This window comes from Sclerotinia sclerotiorum, genomic scaffold (genome assembly GCF_000146945.2).
Source record: "Sclerotinia sclerotiorum 1980 UF-70 scaffold_4 genomic scaffold, whole genome shotgun sequence".
NCBI lineage: Eukaryota > Fungi > Ascomycota > Leotiomycetes > Helotiales > Sclerotiniaceae > Sclerotinia > Sclerotinia sclerotiorum.
In genome coordinates, this window is record NW_001820832.1 from 1,461,844 (window position 1) to 1,477,489 (window position 15,646).

General features: G+C 41.9%; 5 protein-coding genes across 5 annotated transcripts; 2 read left to right on the forward strand and 3 right to left on the reverse strand.

The window, feature by feature from the left end:
- Positions 1-20: 20 nt before the first annotated feature.
- Positions 21-1,262, reverse strand: SS1G_03657 (hypothetical protein; the record flags this gene model as incomplete). Its single annotated transcript, XM_001595518.1, has 5 exons — positions 21-32; positions 178-371; positions 420-651; positions 707-1,011; positions 1,091-1,262. The coding sequence occupies 5 exons, from the start codon at positions 1,260-1,262 to the stop codon at positions 21-23; spliced, it is 915 nt and encodes a 304-aa protein (XP_001595568.1).
- A 2,780-nt stretch (positions 1,263-4,042) lies between these two features.
- SS1G_03658 (60S ribosomal export protein NMD3) lies at positions 4,043-5,658 on the reverse strand (the record flags this gene model as incomplete). Its single annotated transcript, XM_001595519.1, has 2 exons — positions 4,043-5,528; positions 5,579-5,658. 2 exons carry the CDS (start codon positions 5,656-5,658, stop codon positions 4,043-4,045), a joined length of 1,566 nt encoding a protein of 521 aa, XP_001595569.1.
- Positions 5,659-6,584: 926 nt separating this feature from the next.
- SS1G_03659 (hypothetical protein) lies at positions 6,585-7,696 on the forward strand (the record flags this gene model as incomplete). The annotated part of the gene is made up of 3 exons (XM_001595520.1): positions 6,585-6,749; positions 6,814-7,543; positions 7,596-7,696. The coding sequence occupies 3 exons, from the start codon at positions 6,585-6,587 to the stop codon at positions 7,694-7,696; spliced, it is 996 nt and encodes a 331-aa protein (XP_001595570.1).
- Positions 7,697-8,051: 355 nt separating this feature from the next.
- Positions 8,052-9,225, reverse strand: SS1G_03660 (hypothetical protein; the record flags this gene model as incomplete). Its single annotated transcript, XM_001595521.1, has 3 exons — positions 8,052-8,904; positions 8,959-9,004; positions 9,054-9,225. 3 exons carry the CDS (start codon positions 9,223-9,225, stop codon positions 8,052-8,054), a joined length of 1,071 nt encoding a protein of 356 aa, XP_001595571.1.
- Positions 9,226-10,701: 1,476 nt separating this feature from the next.
- SS1G_03661 (hypothetical protein) lies at positions 10,702-13,397 on the forward strand (the record flags this gene model as incomplete). The annotated part of the gene is made up of 4 exons (XM_001595522.1): positions 10,702-11,430; positions 11,737-11,933; positions 12,346-13,103; positions 13,351-13,397. 4 exons carry the CDS (start codon positions 10,702-10,704, stop codon positions 13,395-13,397), a joined length of 1,731 nt encoding a protein of 576 aa, XP_001595572.1.
- Positions 13,398-15,646: the final 2,249 nt, after the last annotated feature.

Here is a 15,646-nt window from a genome sequence, read left to right on the forward strand (position 1 = left end):
ATTGAAGTGGTTGGTATATCCTACGTAAACGCCTGTGATACCGCAGCGACCGAAATTTTTAACAGAGGTGATCATCTCATTGATGATTTCGGACGTGTCGGTTTCCATCCCGAGGAGTATTTCAAAATAGTGCGCCCAGCCTTTGGCGTATTCGCCTGCTACGCATTCGAGAGCTACGTCTGGACCGCGTGGAACCATTTCTCGGAGTTTGGTGGTCACGGAGGTTCCTCGCGGGAGTTTGGTGTAGTCGAGGGTTTCGACTTTGGGGATTTTACTCTGGACGTAGTCTAATCTCCAGTTACCGTCGATTAGGATGACGCGTGATGCACCGTTTATAAATGCGAATTCGGCGCACATTTGTCCGACTGGGCCTGGATATTGTCAGAGTGAATGAGGGGTTTTTGTTGTGATGTACTTACCAGCGCCCCAAATAGCAACTACATCTCCTTTTTCGACACCGGTGTCAACGACACAGTTCCAAGATGTTGAAAGAACGTCGGATAGGAAAAGGCCCTTCTCATCTGGAATATTTGGTGGGAGTTTAAGAAGATTCACATCTCCGTATGGAACCCTAACATATTCTGCTTGACCACCTGCAAATCCACCCGTAAAATGAGAATATCCAAACATTCCCGCCGTTCTCCCTCCATACTATCATAACTACATTAGCATTTGATAGTATTTTTTCGATAAGATAGAAACATACCATTCCATTCGCGAGGGTATTACTACTCGTCTTTTCACATTGCGACGACTGTTTCTTCTGACAATAGTAACACTCCCCACAAGCAATCTGAAAACTAGCAACCACACGATCGCCCTTCTTCAAATTCTTAACACCGGGTCCAAAAGATTCCACCTCGCCACAAAATTCATGACCGAGGATATCTCCCTTCTCTAACTCCACAATAGAACCGTGAAGTAAATGCAAATCACTACCACACACTGTACTCCCCGTGACTTTGAGAATGACATCTCTATCCTCGACTACTCTTGGTTTTGGTACTTCCTCTATATATTCATAGAAAGGGTATATATTAGACATTGTCATATAGAAGTTAACGAGGTTAGATAGATAGACAACACATACGTATCTTAACGGTATTTTTCCCCATCCAACATAAAGCTTTCATCGTCTCGCCACTTGGATCCGCATACTTTTGACGGTCGCGAGCGGGATTGCTCACGTCTTGCTCGGTGGTAGCATTTGAATCGTGACCGATGACTTTCTCTAGGAGAGCTGCTGCTTGGGTAAATGCCATATTGAATAGAATTAAGTGATCCCGATTGATCCTGTTGTGATGATTTATTTGATAAGTATGGGAAAAAGAAAATAGATACGAGGATATGGGAAATATATATGGAAATGTCAAATGCGGGGGAAAATGTGGTTAATTAATTGTGATGTATGTCGGAGTAAAGACTCCTTACAAATTATCTACGTCATATTTGATATGGTGCTTTAATCAACGACGTCAGTGAGTTAAAGTATCTTGACGATTGTGGTGTCCCTTGTAGATGGTATATTAAATCGATGAATGATATTTTGCTTCATAATTGCTTTGTCAAATTAAATTTATTCCCTCCATCTTACTATGCAGTTCTGATTGGGTGGTGGTGATGCTGATGATGATATGATGGACAAAGCGAGAATTGAAACATCGAGATGTGAGATTAGCATGATGTGGATAATGCAACAAAAGCTTAATGATCACGTGATATATGTCTTCACTTACTTAAGTAGTGAGTATACTAAACAGCATGAGATTAATATTATTGGATGAAGAATGTTTTCTCGCTAATTCTGCATCTTCTTTCTTCGTGGGATACATATATAGGATGCAGGTATATAGCTGTGCCAAGTGCTTCTCAAACTATGAGGCGAGACCCAGATTGCTAGCGAGGTGATATATGATCCGAATTTCACTGATTTTGAGTCTAACTCTTCTACTTGAGATTGGCTCGTTGAAGGTAACTACGAGCAGCTCCTGTTGAAACAAACGGTTCTGAGAACCCAAATCTGATCGTCGAAGTAAAAAAAGATGTGATGAACTTAACTTATCAAGTGACTGGTTTGTCTAGGGAAGTCCTGCCATATTTAAATGGACTTTCAAACAGAAGCACGCTTTCATTGTAATTTCAATGAAACTAGGTCTCCTATCTCAGCCACGAGGCTAGCTAGTTTCACAGGTTTGAATATCCGGCGCTCTTCACCCCTTTTGTGTCTATTCGAAGTATTCATCATGATCTTCTACATACTGATGGAATTATCATAAACATTCCTCATCCGGATGTCATTGGAATATTGATGCTCAAGCGAATCGATGCATCTACATACAAATTCAACTGAAAAGGGCGTTCCCTACAAGTTACTAGTGATGCTATTGAGAAACCTAGATGGGCATTAACTACCTCTGCGGTACTCCACTAGTCAAAGTTTGTCGTATTAAGAACAGTCCGTTGACACAAACTCTTGCTCTAATATACTAAAGTAATTGTGTTTATATGCTCCACGTCCATTGCATATTTGAATTACGCGCTACAACTTCAAATGATGTCGAAGAGATATTATTGGGTTTCTTGAGACCAGAAAGAGCATCAGATTGAATTGATTGATTCTCTAGCTAAGCAGTTAAGCTGCGAGTATATATTCAAAAAATGAAGGAATAGGGTTAGGTATTCGGCCTTCGGAATTAAAGTGCTTTGAAATCAAAATATTGAAAGCAAACAAACAGTATACCAAAAAGGAAAGAATGAATTAAAAGTTGAGTTTTGTTTGCTCCTTATATGCATCATACAATATATATGCATATGCTGCCAAGATCCCAGGAGGTCAACAGATATTAAAAGAGATAACACACATAATACGTCGACTCGACATCTTTCGTCTATTCCTATTCTTAACACTAATGCAAGGCATTTAGATACAAATCAAACCGGATGTAAAATCCATCTGAAACCAACGCATGGGAGAGTATCTGCCTCATAGATGAAATAATCGGGATAACGAGAGAAATCTTAAAATTTCCAATCTAGAGATAGAGATAGAGGTATATATAAGTAATACTCCACTGCACTCCATTTCATCCCCAATATCCCCGTCGAATAATACAATATATACAGACATCTTAGCTGGTATACTCACACATCCAGAAATAACTTCCCCCATCTATTCATTTCATCACCCCCAATCTTTCGCACCGCTGTGAGAACCTCTTTGCTATTCCCCCTTTACCCTAGAACTCCAGCTGAAAACTAGCATAGCGATGATAAGGTTAATCATGAAATTTTGAATCCTCCCTACCTTCCAAAGTCTAGCACCTCCCTATCCCTCTTACCGTCCCCTCCCCCCCTCGGGTTTCCTCCCGTCACAGAATTCAAGCGGATGTATATCTCACGCGACACCCACCCATTACAGCTTAAAAATTGCATTACATTACATCAAACATACGTGTATCTAAATTTGCGTCTCCGGACCTTTAACAAAAATCCAAGATTTGCATCGTGAGAAATTTAGTGTTTATTATGGGACTTTGCTTTTAAGAATTAGGTGCATGAGACTGAACCCCACGGAGCAAGAAGGAGGTGAGGGAAGAGCCCGCCCAGGAGCGTTGATGTGGATAATGAGGGGAAAGAAGTGTATAAGAACGGACAAGACTTCGTTTGCAAAGTGTCAGTTAAAAGATTATGAGGGCTGGTGAATATTCGGTAGGGACGTTGCACTTCACAGAAACATTTGATAAAAGTTTTGAGCAATTCAAACAAAAGACCTCAAATGTTTGCGCACAAGCATCTGTGATTTCTATCCAGCCACTCTGCTAGCTCAACCTTAGCCTAATGCCCTTTTGCACTCGTTGATGGTGCACTAGCATCTATAATTTATAGCTAATCATCTTGCTATCTCAAGCTTTGGCCGATGCCCTTTTCCTCTCATAGCTCTCAACCTCGTAACCATTTTAAGTTGTCCAAGCAACACTCAAACGCCGTTTCTAACCAACGCCACCCAAGGATATAAAGAACCGCCATCAGAGAATCATCAAACTCATTGATCATCTTGCATATTGAGCTCATCAAACTCATCGAGAAGCTCATTCATATCAATCTTTGGCGTCTCATCTTCACCATCACTAGTCTCTGCCACACTCATAGCATCGGCTTCCTTCTGGGCCTGTTGAGCTTTATACAAAGCAAGTGTTTGTCTAAGCTCTGGATCTTCCTCCACATCCTGTAAGAACATCTCATAATCTCTATCCATCTTTTCTTGATCTTGCTTTCTGGGTAAGACCTCTCCTTCCTCTTTGCCCATACGCTTAAGACGCCAGTTCCTGTTCTTAGACTTCTTCTTTCTTGCGTACAATTTCTTGACGAGCATCACATCAGGTATCTTTGATGCATAATTATTGGATTCCTCGAGAGCGTCGTATTGGGGATTGTTAAAGTTGGTACCTGTCATCATGTATCCCATGACAGAATCTCCAGGATGAACCACATTTCCTAGATGGGTTCTTGTGTAAAAGGTTTTGTCATTAGATCCAAGGTCAGATGCACGAGCAACAGTGGCTTCGGCAAGCGCCCATCGCCCCTTTGTAGGTCCAAGGGGCTCAATATCCATAATGATGAATTCCACTAATTCCTGGACATCGGCCAAAGGCTTGAATGGTGCACGCCAGTATATAGGACAGCTGATTTCGGCAGTTTGAAGAGATTGTGGATCAAGAATGTTGATAGAATTACCAATTCGATAACAGAGACCAAGAGGGGAAATATTTCCAGCGGACTTTGCTAACTTAATCGGAAGCGCAACCAAATCATCTTTACAGATCGGAACTAACTCGACGGAAAAGGAGAACTTGTAGGATTTGGTAGATGTGTGAATATCCATGGAAATGAGTTCCTGAGACTTCTTTGCTGTAACAGGCGCCACGGAATGCAAGAAGTCGACAAACTTTTCGGCTGAGTTTCGTGCTGCGAAGAAGAAGTCCAAACCATCCTTAACTTCCTTAATATTGATAGTGTCCTTGTGTGCACCATGCTTCAAGATCAACTGTTCCAAATACAAAAACGTCCTCTTGTGAGGGACCTTTTGTCTGACTTGCACGCAAGCTCTCCATGTATTTGCAGTATAAGATTTCGCACAATCGGGACATTGTTGATAGGCAACCACATATTCAACCTCAAACGATTGTTGCAATACCACACCCTCCGATACTGAATCTTGTATAGTAAGCTTCACTTTAATTCTTCGAGAATGAGGTTCCGTCCAAATGAAACTCGCATCGATAATTCGTACTTTGTGTAGACCTCTAAGTTTCTTCAGGCAGAGGGCAAGGAGTTCTCGGGATTCGAGTGAGGCTTGGATCCAGGTTTGAGGTGGGAGTAACCATCGTTCGCAATCTCGACAAAAGTGTACAGTGGCCTCTCTTTGAATACCTTGCGATACATCGACAGTAAGTTTTACGCAATCATAGCAGAGAGCGCCGGCGGAGGTTGTTCCATCGATAGGAGCGCCACAATTGCAGCAGAGAATACTTAAAACTATCAGCGACAATGACTTGGGATTTCTAAAGAAGAAACTTACGTGGCACCAGTTTGCTGATCTTGTGCCTGAAATCTTGAGGCAATAGATACGGGCGCGTCGTCAACATCCATAGCAGACATGATGGCGGCTGTTTATTTTCAATTTTTTCTGATTTTGATAAAAGAAAAAAGTCGCCCCGCAAAGATAAATGATAGAGAATGACGCCGGCTACGGTTAGCCATCGATTAGTACGGATAGATTTAACGACCACATGGAACACTTGATTTCTCAGCAATCAACATTTGAGCCATAATGAGTGATTGATGAATGGAGACAAAATAATATTTTATGTTAAATCGAACTTGACATGTTTCCCCTCTCAGAACATGATGAAAGTCAAATTCACACTGAGAGACCTCTCCTAAGACTCTTTGTATTTTGGATCTGTCACGTGACTACCATCAATGATGAGAATATCACGTGGAGCATCATCCCTCCTCGAGTCCGACTTCTCGGCAGGTAATGTTGGATGTCGAGGAAGTTCATCTTGATAAGGTACAAGTAATTATACAGGGAACTTATAATGCTAGCTTTGTCCTGCTCCATCGCCGATATCCCCACTATCCGCAGCCTACTTCCCAATTAACATTCGTGATCGCTGAGCACAATTGCACCATCATTCACCGACCAATAGCCACCCTAATATCTCAACGATCATCTGCGCCGTATTGCGCATAATATGTCTCTGCTTGCGTATTGGATGTCCCAAGAGTGTTACAATTTAATCGTTATCTATGAGTAGATCTTGCGGGGGAGTTTCTGAGGAATAGCCCCAATGAGAACCATGTACGATGTCGTTATCAAGCATTGACGGGTTCAATATAGAAGTTTGGGCCAATGGCTAGTTTAAACTTGCGAATACGCGTTATATCCAGATATATTTAAGCCCTGTCAAATCCTGTTCGATTGTGAAAACAATGACCCAACCTACATTCAGCAGCCGATTATAGAGCCACATCTTTAACGACAGCAACAACGACAAACGCAATAATACTGATCAAGTACAATGGCACCCTCAGCAACTGAAACCGTTAATATTCCAACTCAACTGAAAAAGCCTGTGAATGATAGGTTTACTGCAACTGAGCTTGGAAGCTATAAAGAGCTTGCTCCCACGTCGTTCGATAAGGAAGCTGAAGAGAAAGGAATTGGTAAATTTGCTGCCGCGTCAGTACGTATTCCGAAAAATTCATTACTAGTAGTCAGTAACTGATCATTCTAATCCCTGATCTTAGTACCCGCATTATCTCCCTACATGGGATGATGTAACATACCCACCCCTTGAGTCTTTTGAGCACAGAGACCATGGGCTGGATGCCGACACAACATATCCAGAACTACTTGCACCAGGTGTAGAAACAGTTGATTTGACACCCGCAATGGGCACAGAAATCAAAGGTGTACAATTGAGTAAGCTGAGCAATGCCGGCAAAGATCAATTAGCTCGATTTGTCGCGGAAAGAAAAGTCGTAGCTTTCAGAGATCAAGATTTTGCGGATCTACCAATCGCAGAAGCTGTCGAGTACGGCCGATACTTTGGGCGACCTCATATTCATCCAACATCTGGTGCCCCTGCTGGTCATCCTGAAGTCCACCTAGTACATAGATCAGCTGGCGACAAAACGGCTGAAAGCTTTTTCGAGACTCGAACAAACAGTGTAGCATGGCACTCAGATGTCACTTACGAGAAGCAGCCTCCGGGAACAACGTTCTTATATGTTCTTGACGTCCCAGAAAGCGGAGGCGATACTCTTTTTGCCAATGGTGTTGAAGCATATAATCGACTAAGCGACTCATTTAAAGAGCGTTTGCATGGGCTTTCTGCGACACACTCCGGAATTGAACAAGTGAACGCTTCTCGCTATAGGAATGGCATTGCTCGCAGGGAGCCTGTCGTGAACGTTCACCCTATTGTTCGAACGCACCCAGTAACTGGAGAAAAGGCATTATATGTCAACAGACAATGTAAGTACGAGCCGGCTCTTCTCTATGTGCTCCGTACTGACCTTGATATCAGTCACTCGAAAAGTTGTTGGTTTTAAACAAGAGGAAAGTGATATGCTACTGGTAATATCCCCTTCCCACCCCCAAAAAACATTTGCATCAACGATGATCTGACTGTTCTTTAGAATTTCTTGTATGATCATATTGCGCTGGGAGCTGATTTCCATGTAAGAGTCAAATGGGCACCTAAAACCGTGGTCGTGTGGGACAACAGAGTGGCCGTCCATACAGCTCTTGTTGATTGGTCTGGCGGAGCTCGCAGACATCTTGCACGTATCACGCCGCAAGCTGAAGCACCATACGAGACGCCTTTCAAGGCATGATAATGTACCAATCATTCTACATATAGCCTGCACCCAGTATAATAAATCATCTAGTTCATAGTTACTTGGATGAGGCCTTCTTTGACACCACGTGAATCATAAATGTAGAATTGTGATGATAACATCACCAAATAGCCTTTAACCAATCATAAGAACGTAGATATAATGTCAAGCTTCCTTTTGTCTTCCTCTTCCTGCTGCTTTCTAAGTTTCGCTTGCGCAATTCGTCTTGCTATCCTATCTTGAGTAGTAGACGGTTGAGACGGCGAACCGGCCACCGGAGATTTGGCAGATTTAGTCGTGTTGGCATTGAGAGTTGCAGGACTCTTCGAAATCGGTAACGCAGTAGAGCCTTTTATTTTTTGTTCCGTCGGCGAACTGGCTTCCTGCTTTTTATACACGAAATCCTTCCGGGTATCTTGTCTAGAGGACGAAAATTTTGGAGCAGAAATAGGTCCGTCAAGGTCATCGTCTTCATCTTCAGAGGCTGTAGAATCTAGGTCTAGTTTTACAGCTTGAGTCTTGCGTTTGATAGCTGGAGAAGACGCACGTGGTACATCTTTCATTTTGGTAGGGTTGCGAAATCCCGCAGCTGCTCTTGTTGTTTTGGTAGGGGAAGAAATGCTCATGAGTGATACTCCCCGTTTCCTCGGGCTTGTCATCAGGCCATAAAGCGAAGTCCCCACGAAAGGTAAAGTTTCTTCATCACTATCATCAGAAAGTCCCCCTTCTTTTTTACCAACCAATTTCTCTAAAATGTTTCGTTGATCTTTCGACCTTGTAACTTCTTCTGTCTTACGCCTGGTTGCATCAGGCATCCTACCGACAACCGGCCTTGAAATGGAATTGATGGCATCGGCATTCCGCGTTTTGGCTATTTTTCCAAGTCGTTTATATTCAGCTGTGTGTAGATGAACTGTGAATGACTTCGCGACGGTCAAGAACTCATCTTCAACCATACGATATTTATCGTCATGCTCTCGACCTTCTATCATAAAACTAGTAATCTAGTTAGTAACATACAGAGAGATTTATCATGTATATAAAACAAACCTTTCAACCGGCGGTTCTGGCAGCGGAGATGTGGATGGCTCACGACCTTTAGAAAATCAGCAAGACATTGAAAGGCTGCTCGTAAGAACGCATACTATGACTTTTGGGGCTGATCTGCTTGCGCGGATGGTCGGAGCCCTCATCGCTGTCCGATGGAGAAGCTTCAACACGAGAGCGTTTTGTAGATCTGCCTACTGATGCGATACTTTTCTTCGGGTGAGATACTGTACTTGAACCTCCCTTTTCCTTCCACGGAAGTGTCCTCATGATTCGATGAGAGTGCTGATGTTTGTTATAGGATACAGTAGTGAGGGTCGCTTAATCTTGAGTTGGGTGGATAGATTAAGTTGAAGCATCTCCAAACAATGTAACGGCCGCCAAATTGAGTATATATCCCAAGGAAATCAGATGTGCACCTGGACGTCCACTAAGTGCATAGTAATGTGGAGATATTATGTGGTGAAATTTGAACAGATAATATCACTGCCGCCGATTCGATTAGTGACAGTGGCTAGTGCTATGCGCTAGTCCTTCAGTCGACGGAGCGATGGAGGGAATCCGTGCAATACCTTCTGAGAAGTGGCAAGATTTGAATTTAATGTCTCCGTCACTAGTAAAAATTGCTCGGCATCTATTCCTCCAAGAGTACCTACCCACCCTCAATCCTTTACTTAGTTAAGTGGCAAGCTTGCTATAGGCGATATCTAGAGTGGGACCGATGCTTGAGTGAATATCTCAAGCGCAGCAAGATAACTTTGATGAAAGGTGCAATAGTTGCTTGTCATTCAATGTATTAGAAATCGTTTCACAATCCTTTATCCTGTTCGTCGACTTGTCTTCAGGAGTCGTTTTTCGAGAGTAGAAACTCTTTAGCTAATGGAGAGATCACCAGCCTCCCGTGCGGAATACGATAAAACGGAAATTGGAAACTGCTTGGTCTCGAAAATAGGCGTGTGAAGAGAGCTGTAGGATTAAGCTGTGATTTGATACCACGCGCTACGCTATCAAGGCATGCATTCACCGTAGTGCTTTCCAGAACAAATTTCTTGTCAGGCTTATAGATATATCTCCTTGCACCGATCTGTAGCTTTATTTCTCCAACAAAAAGTACAGTCCAACCCAAAAACAGAGAGAAAGCACCTGACCTCCAGCCATATAGAACGTGTCAGTCGGTCATAAGAAGCGCGCAACACTATCGCAAAGAGAAAAAGCCAGTAACATTTAAGCTGGCAATGGATTGTTTAATTCGAATTTGATTCGCCGGTATTTGAAATAAAAACAGCTTGCTAAAGATCGAATAAATCCAGGCTCGCTGCGATTTTGAGAAGAGAAATTCAATGTGACAAAGGTCCTCGGAAGGTTTGATAACAATATTGCCGTGTCTCACCGACGCAGTATCATCTATTCATTCATCACGTGGTCCATTGGATCCGAGACCCATTTTTTCGGGACGCGACTCCAGAAATAGAAAGAAGCTTCGATGACTGTTCTAGAGCTCGGTGCAGCTTCATATCCTACATCCCATGCTCTGCCGTAGGAGGCCCTTTACTTGACAGATTACAATAAGGACAAAAGTCTATATAGGAGTCAGACTTACCCTTATTAAAGTGTACTCGACTCTAATACCAGGCTTATATTGCACTTTTTTCTCTCTCTTCGTTGGTTATATATCGGTCATTCAATGTTCAGACCTCAGTTCGATATCGAAAATCGCCCCAGGACGAAATAGGGGTGGAGTACAGAATGTCTTCCAATGGAAACAAGAAAACCTTCTCTAGCGATGAAGATACAATGGATGAAAAATCTCAATGTGATTCATCCACCGAAGATATACACCTTCCTCACCTGGCTCCGTCCACGGCTCTGACAAGATTTGGCGATGTAAGATTACCATTGCCAGTTGGACAATCAAATAACCAACAATCTACTCTCTTCTACCTCTCCTTGATCGAGGCAAGATGTAAAGCACAAGCCTTGACCACCTTAAACTCTGGTCGTGCACCCCATGATCAATTACCGGAGGACCATCCAGATATCCAACGTTTAGCTCAAGTTCTCTTTAGCGATATGGCGAGTGAGCTCCGTAAGTCAGGGGTACTTCCTAGAGCAGATGAGCTTGCGAGTCGACAATTCGCAGCTCTTCGTGAGGGTTATCTTTCAACCTTCGATTTAATTCTCGCAAACAGTGCATCACAGCGGATGCAGAACTCGACCTTCAGCCAGAACTCTATTCTCCCTCTGGCATCTGGTTCATCATTTGGGTTGTCCTACTTTGATCAGCCGCCAAATCTAAATCTTGAGATGATTCCCAAGAATCCATTCTCATCGGCCGCGTTGACTTCGAATCCCTTTCAGTATAGGTCGATTTATAATAGAGAATGGGAGCAGATTAGTCTCTTGGGCAAAGGAGGTTTTGGCGCAGTCTATAAAGTTAGACACAGAGTTGATGATTTAGAGTGCGCTATCAAGAAGGTGAGCACCAAGCCACTTCCCAATCAATATAACCGGTGGCCGGACTGCAGTTCAACAATGAGGAGCCTTTGGATGCTTAGATTCAATTGAGACGTTCGAGTTATTCCAAATACTGAATTGTACTCAAAAGTTTGGATTTTTCCAAACATTGAAAGTTTTCATCTCATCTTCTAAGACCGAACTGCTGAACACCCTGCCTTGATTTTCAGCTATATTAGGGCACCCCATATTTGTTTAAGCGTTTGGCTCTGTTTGGGTCTCTGTTATGGTTTGAATATTACGTCGCTAACTTTCGTATTTTGCTAGGTCATTATCACACCAGATCAGCTACGCAAGGTTGATACAGCAGCACTATTATCTGAGGTTAAAGCATTGGCTGAACACAAGCACCCCAATATCGTCAATTACTATGGATGCTGGATCGAAATGGGCAATGAAATTGTTCCATCAGCGAGGCGATTGATGGAAGCTGATGAGTCAAGCTATCTTTCCATGACTTTGAGGTAAGATGCCTTTTAAATATGTTGTGAAGATTTAAATTCCCGTACAATTATAGTTAGTGCTTCTATTAGTCCAGATTAAAGCCCGGCAATGAGGAACCCTTGATTCTTGGATTTGATTGTAACATTCAAATTGTTTGAATGTTGAGTTGAGCTCAATATTTCACAAGTTTCTGGAGATTGAATGTGATCATTCAATCTCCCAACCAGGACTATTGGAAACCCTGACGCAATCAAGAATAGATCCACTTAACAAAATACTAATACCAGCTTGATACACGAAGGCGGCCTCGTGCATCCAGCTTGATTGCGGAATTGGATTTGCCAGGCACACCGAAATATTTCAAAGGCTGAATTCTATCCTATTTACTGGAAACTGTTTAGTATTTGTTTTTATACTAATAATTAGCTTTAGTGGAGTCGAGAGATCAGAGGACGAACTTGGACTGCAGGAAGATCCCACTTTCGGCATGGCCAGCTTGCGTCTAGATATGGAGAGAGAATTAGAGAAGGACAACAGAAGACAGCGCCAAGGGAGAATTAGCAGTGATGTCATCTTTGATATTTCAGAGACAAAGACTACAACGGGTAGTAGGAAGTCTACTAATGTAGTGGAAGCAGAAGATGGAGATGGAGATGAAGCTGGAGATGAAGATGACGATGACGAAGATGATAACAATGACAATGCCATCAATTCACGAGACAACAGGGCTCGCATTCTATACATTCGGTTCACTGTCTATCCTCTTACATTAGAGGAATACATATCGACTGATGCACCGCAGACAGGCCACGAGTTTCCTATCCGCCACTGCTTTCATACAACTCCCACAATCCGAATCTTAAGTGCTATCCTCAATGGAGTTCAATATCTCCACGCAAAACGCTTGATTCATAGAGATCTCAAGCCAGCAAATATATTCCTATCTGCTAAAAAAGACCTCGAAGCATTCGTTCCTTCCTACGACCTCATAGACGTCAGCCGGAGGGCCTGTCCTACCTGTACTGGTACTGCCGATCAAAACAAAGCTTACATTACACCTTGCATTGGAGATCTTGGCTTAGCAGTCAAATTAGCCGAAACTACAGCTACTCCCGCTACTGGCCCTTATACTAGAGCCATAGAGCTCAATCCATCATCACAGCTTTCTCGCCTCGGATCAAAGCAAGCAGGTACGAAACTATATATGCCTCCGGGAAAATCTTCCATTGTTTGTCCTAAATTAGACGTTTATGCCTTGGGTATTATAGCTTTTGAGCTAATTACCCCTTTTAAAACTCGTACCGAGCGTCATATTGTAATAAATAATATCAAATCGGGTATATATCCGACCGAGTTTGAAAACCACGAGATGGCGGAGGGAATTAAGGGGATGATAGCGGAGAATAGATCTGATAGGTGGGATTGTGAGAGGGTTAGGGAGTGGATTGAGGGCTTTAGAGTTGCTTAGGAGTAATTGGTGGTAGGATAAGTGAGGAGGATAAGGGATTGAATTTAGACTTGTAGTATAATACCCGGTTAAGTGTTTCAGGATTTTGAAGAATTAGATTTTACTCGTACGTGCAATTCAATTTGGCCTGTTTGTCGAGTTTCAGGCATGAGGGAGTAGTAAAAATTGAACTAAATCCAATCATAGAAGCCCATTTCAATCGTTCACTCAATCTTTTATTTCAATAGAACTTATTGATAATCAAAACAACATCGAAGATAAGAAATTCTCCGGATTTTAATCCATCTGCAGCCCATATTATGACACATTAACTTACTGCACTATCCACCACCTCAAAACATCCCGAGCAAATAATCATTTTCTCATCCTCCAGTTTCTGCTAACCGTAGTTATCCTTCTTAACATCAATTTTACATACACCGCGGTCTAATTAGAAAGAACTTTCTGTCTTAGATGACTCCAATACATGCCATCCATTCATTCAATTTTATCTAATCTGGATGCTTTTAGATGCTTTTCAGAAGACTTTCATCATTGACACAGAGGGGAATTTTAAAAAATGAAGAAAATGGTATGTTTATTGTGTTAGACACTAGGCCTGAGTGAGACGTTGCATTTAATTATATATTAGGAAGATTAAAACACATCGTTCTGGATTTGCGTTGTGTTAGGAAGGAGGGGGGGGTGGAAGGGCGGGAATAATTCATGATTTACTCGGACTTTCTCCTTCCTTCCTTTCTTTCTTCTCAAGATGGGAAGTGGGAAGTCCACGTTTCATAGGTAGTTGAAATTAAGAATGCTCCGAATATTGGAAAGCTTTTGAGACAGGAATTCATATGGAGCTATATTACATTATACCTTGGACATACATATATTCTGAATTCTTTACATACACTTGCAAGATTATATTCTTATTATAATTAAAAGTTTGATCACCGCTAAGTTATCTTTGCACTTTTGTGATATGTAAGATTTATGTATAATCGTGCTATGGAATTCATATCAAATAATTAGCTGCTGATTCGTAGTAAGGAGTAGGGTATTTTTGAATATGTATTGCCGTGTTTAATATGAGATTCTATATCATTGATAATATCGTATGGAATTTAGAATATTGTACATTATTCGAAATACACCAAAGCATTGAAATTCAGACAATACCTTTCCGAAACGGGTATTCTTGAAGTAATATCTATTAGAATTTTGCTAATAGCACTTCAATATTCTTGGGATTTTGTTTCAATTTGGTAGAATTTCTCGAATTCTTGTGATTCTGTAAATGAATAATGTGATATGGCCAGGTTATATACGTACTGTAATATATAATATTATTGTAATTTAAATGTAAGACTTACTACTGGAATATCAAATACTTAAATATCAGCTATCATGATAGTACTTCATAATACTACCGTCAGTCGTATGTATAGCCACTTTGAGGATAGTGATAGCCGAGGACTCTCAGGTGGAGAGGTTGCTGTCGGAACTGCACTTGTGACCTGAAATGTCTTAGGATAAATGGAGAATTACTGGGGAAAATTTTGGGTTTTCCTAGGCTCCATGGTTGATAGGTATCAAAATCGCCCCAAAAGTTCACGCGCGCAGTATCTTGGTAGGTGAGTGCGGGATGAATATGTGCAATTAAAATTTGCTATTGGGGAAACACTTCGAAAAACATCATCCCGAATACATGAAACCAGGTTATATATAAGACCTAAACGGATTACATAGATGGTGGTGGTCGGTAATGTGTAGTTTCCTAGGGATCAAAGCATCTGGTACGGGAAAGATTGATAGATGAGAGAAACGACGCGGAGTTGCATATTTGGCAGGGAGGCTGTCATTGTTCAGATGTATTGATACGCTAGGCAATAAAATTTAAGGCGGCAAAAGTTATAACTTGTCAGATGAGAGTGGGAGATTAGATTATTCGGGAGAGTTAGATATCCTGAAATCTAATCACGAAGTGGTAGAGCTACAAATAGTTTACCTCATCCTCCAACATCCATCCATAAAAAATATGAGCATAAACAGCTATAATCCAAGCAAGCATTTCTCACCCTCAACCATAACTCCCTCCATCACCAAAAAATAATATCAAAATCACCACATACCATGCCATGCAATGTCGTTGGAAAAGCACTATATATACTCTATAAAATGCACCCCCGCATTTCCGGCCCCCACGGCGCTGCAACCCCAAAACAGAAACCCCTCCCGAACTCCACGTCTGAACCATGTTCCCTCACCCACACACACACACAT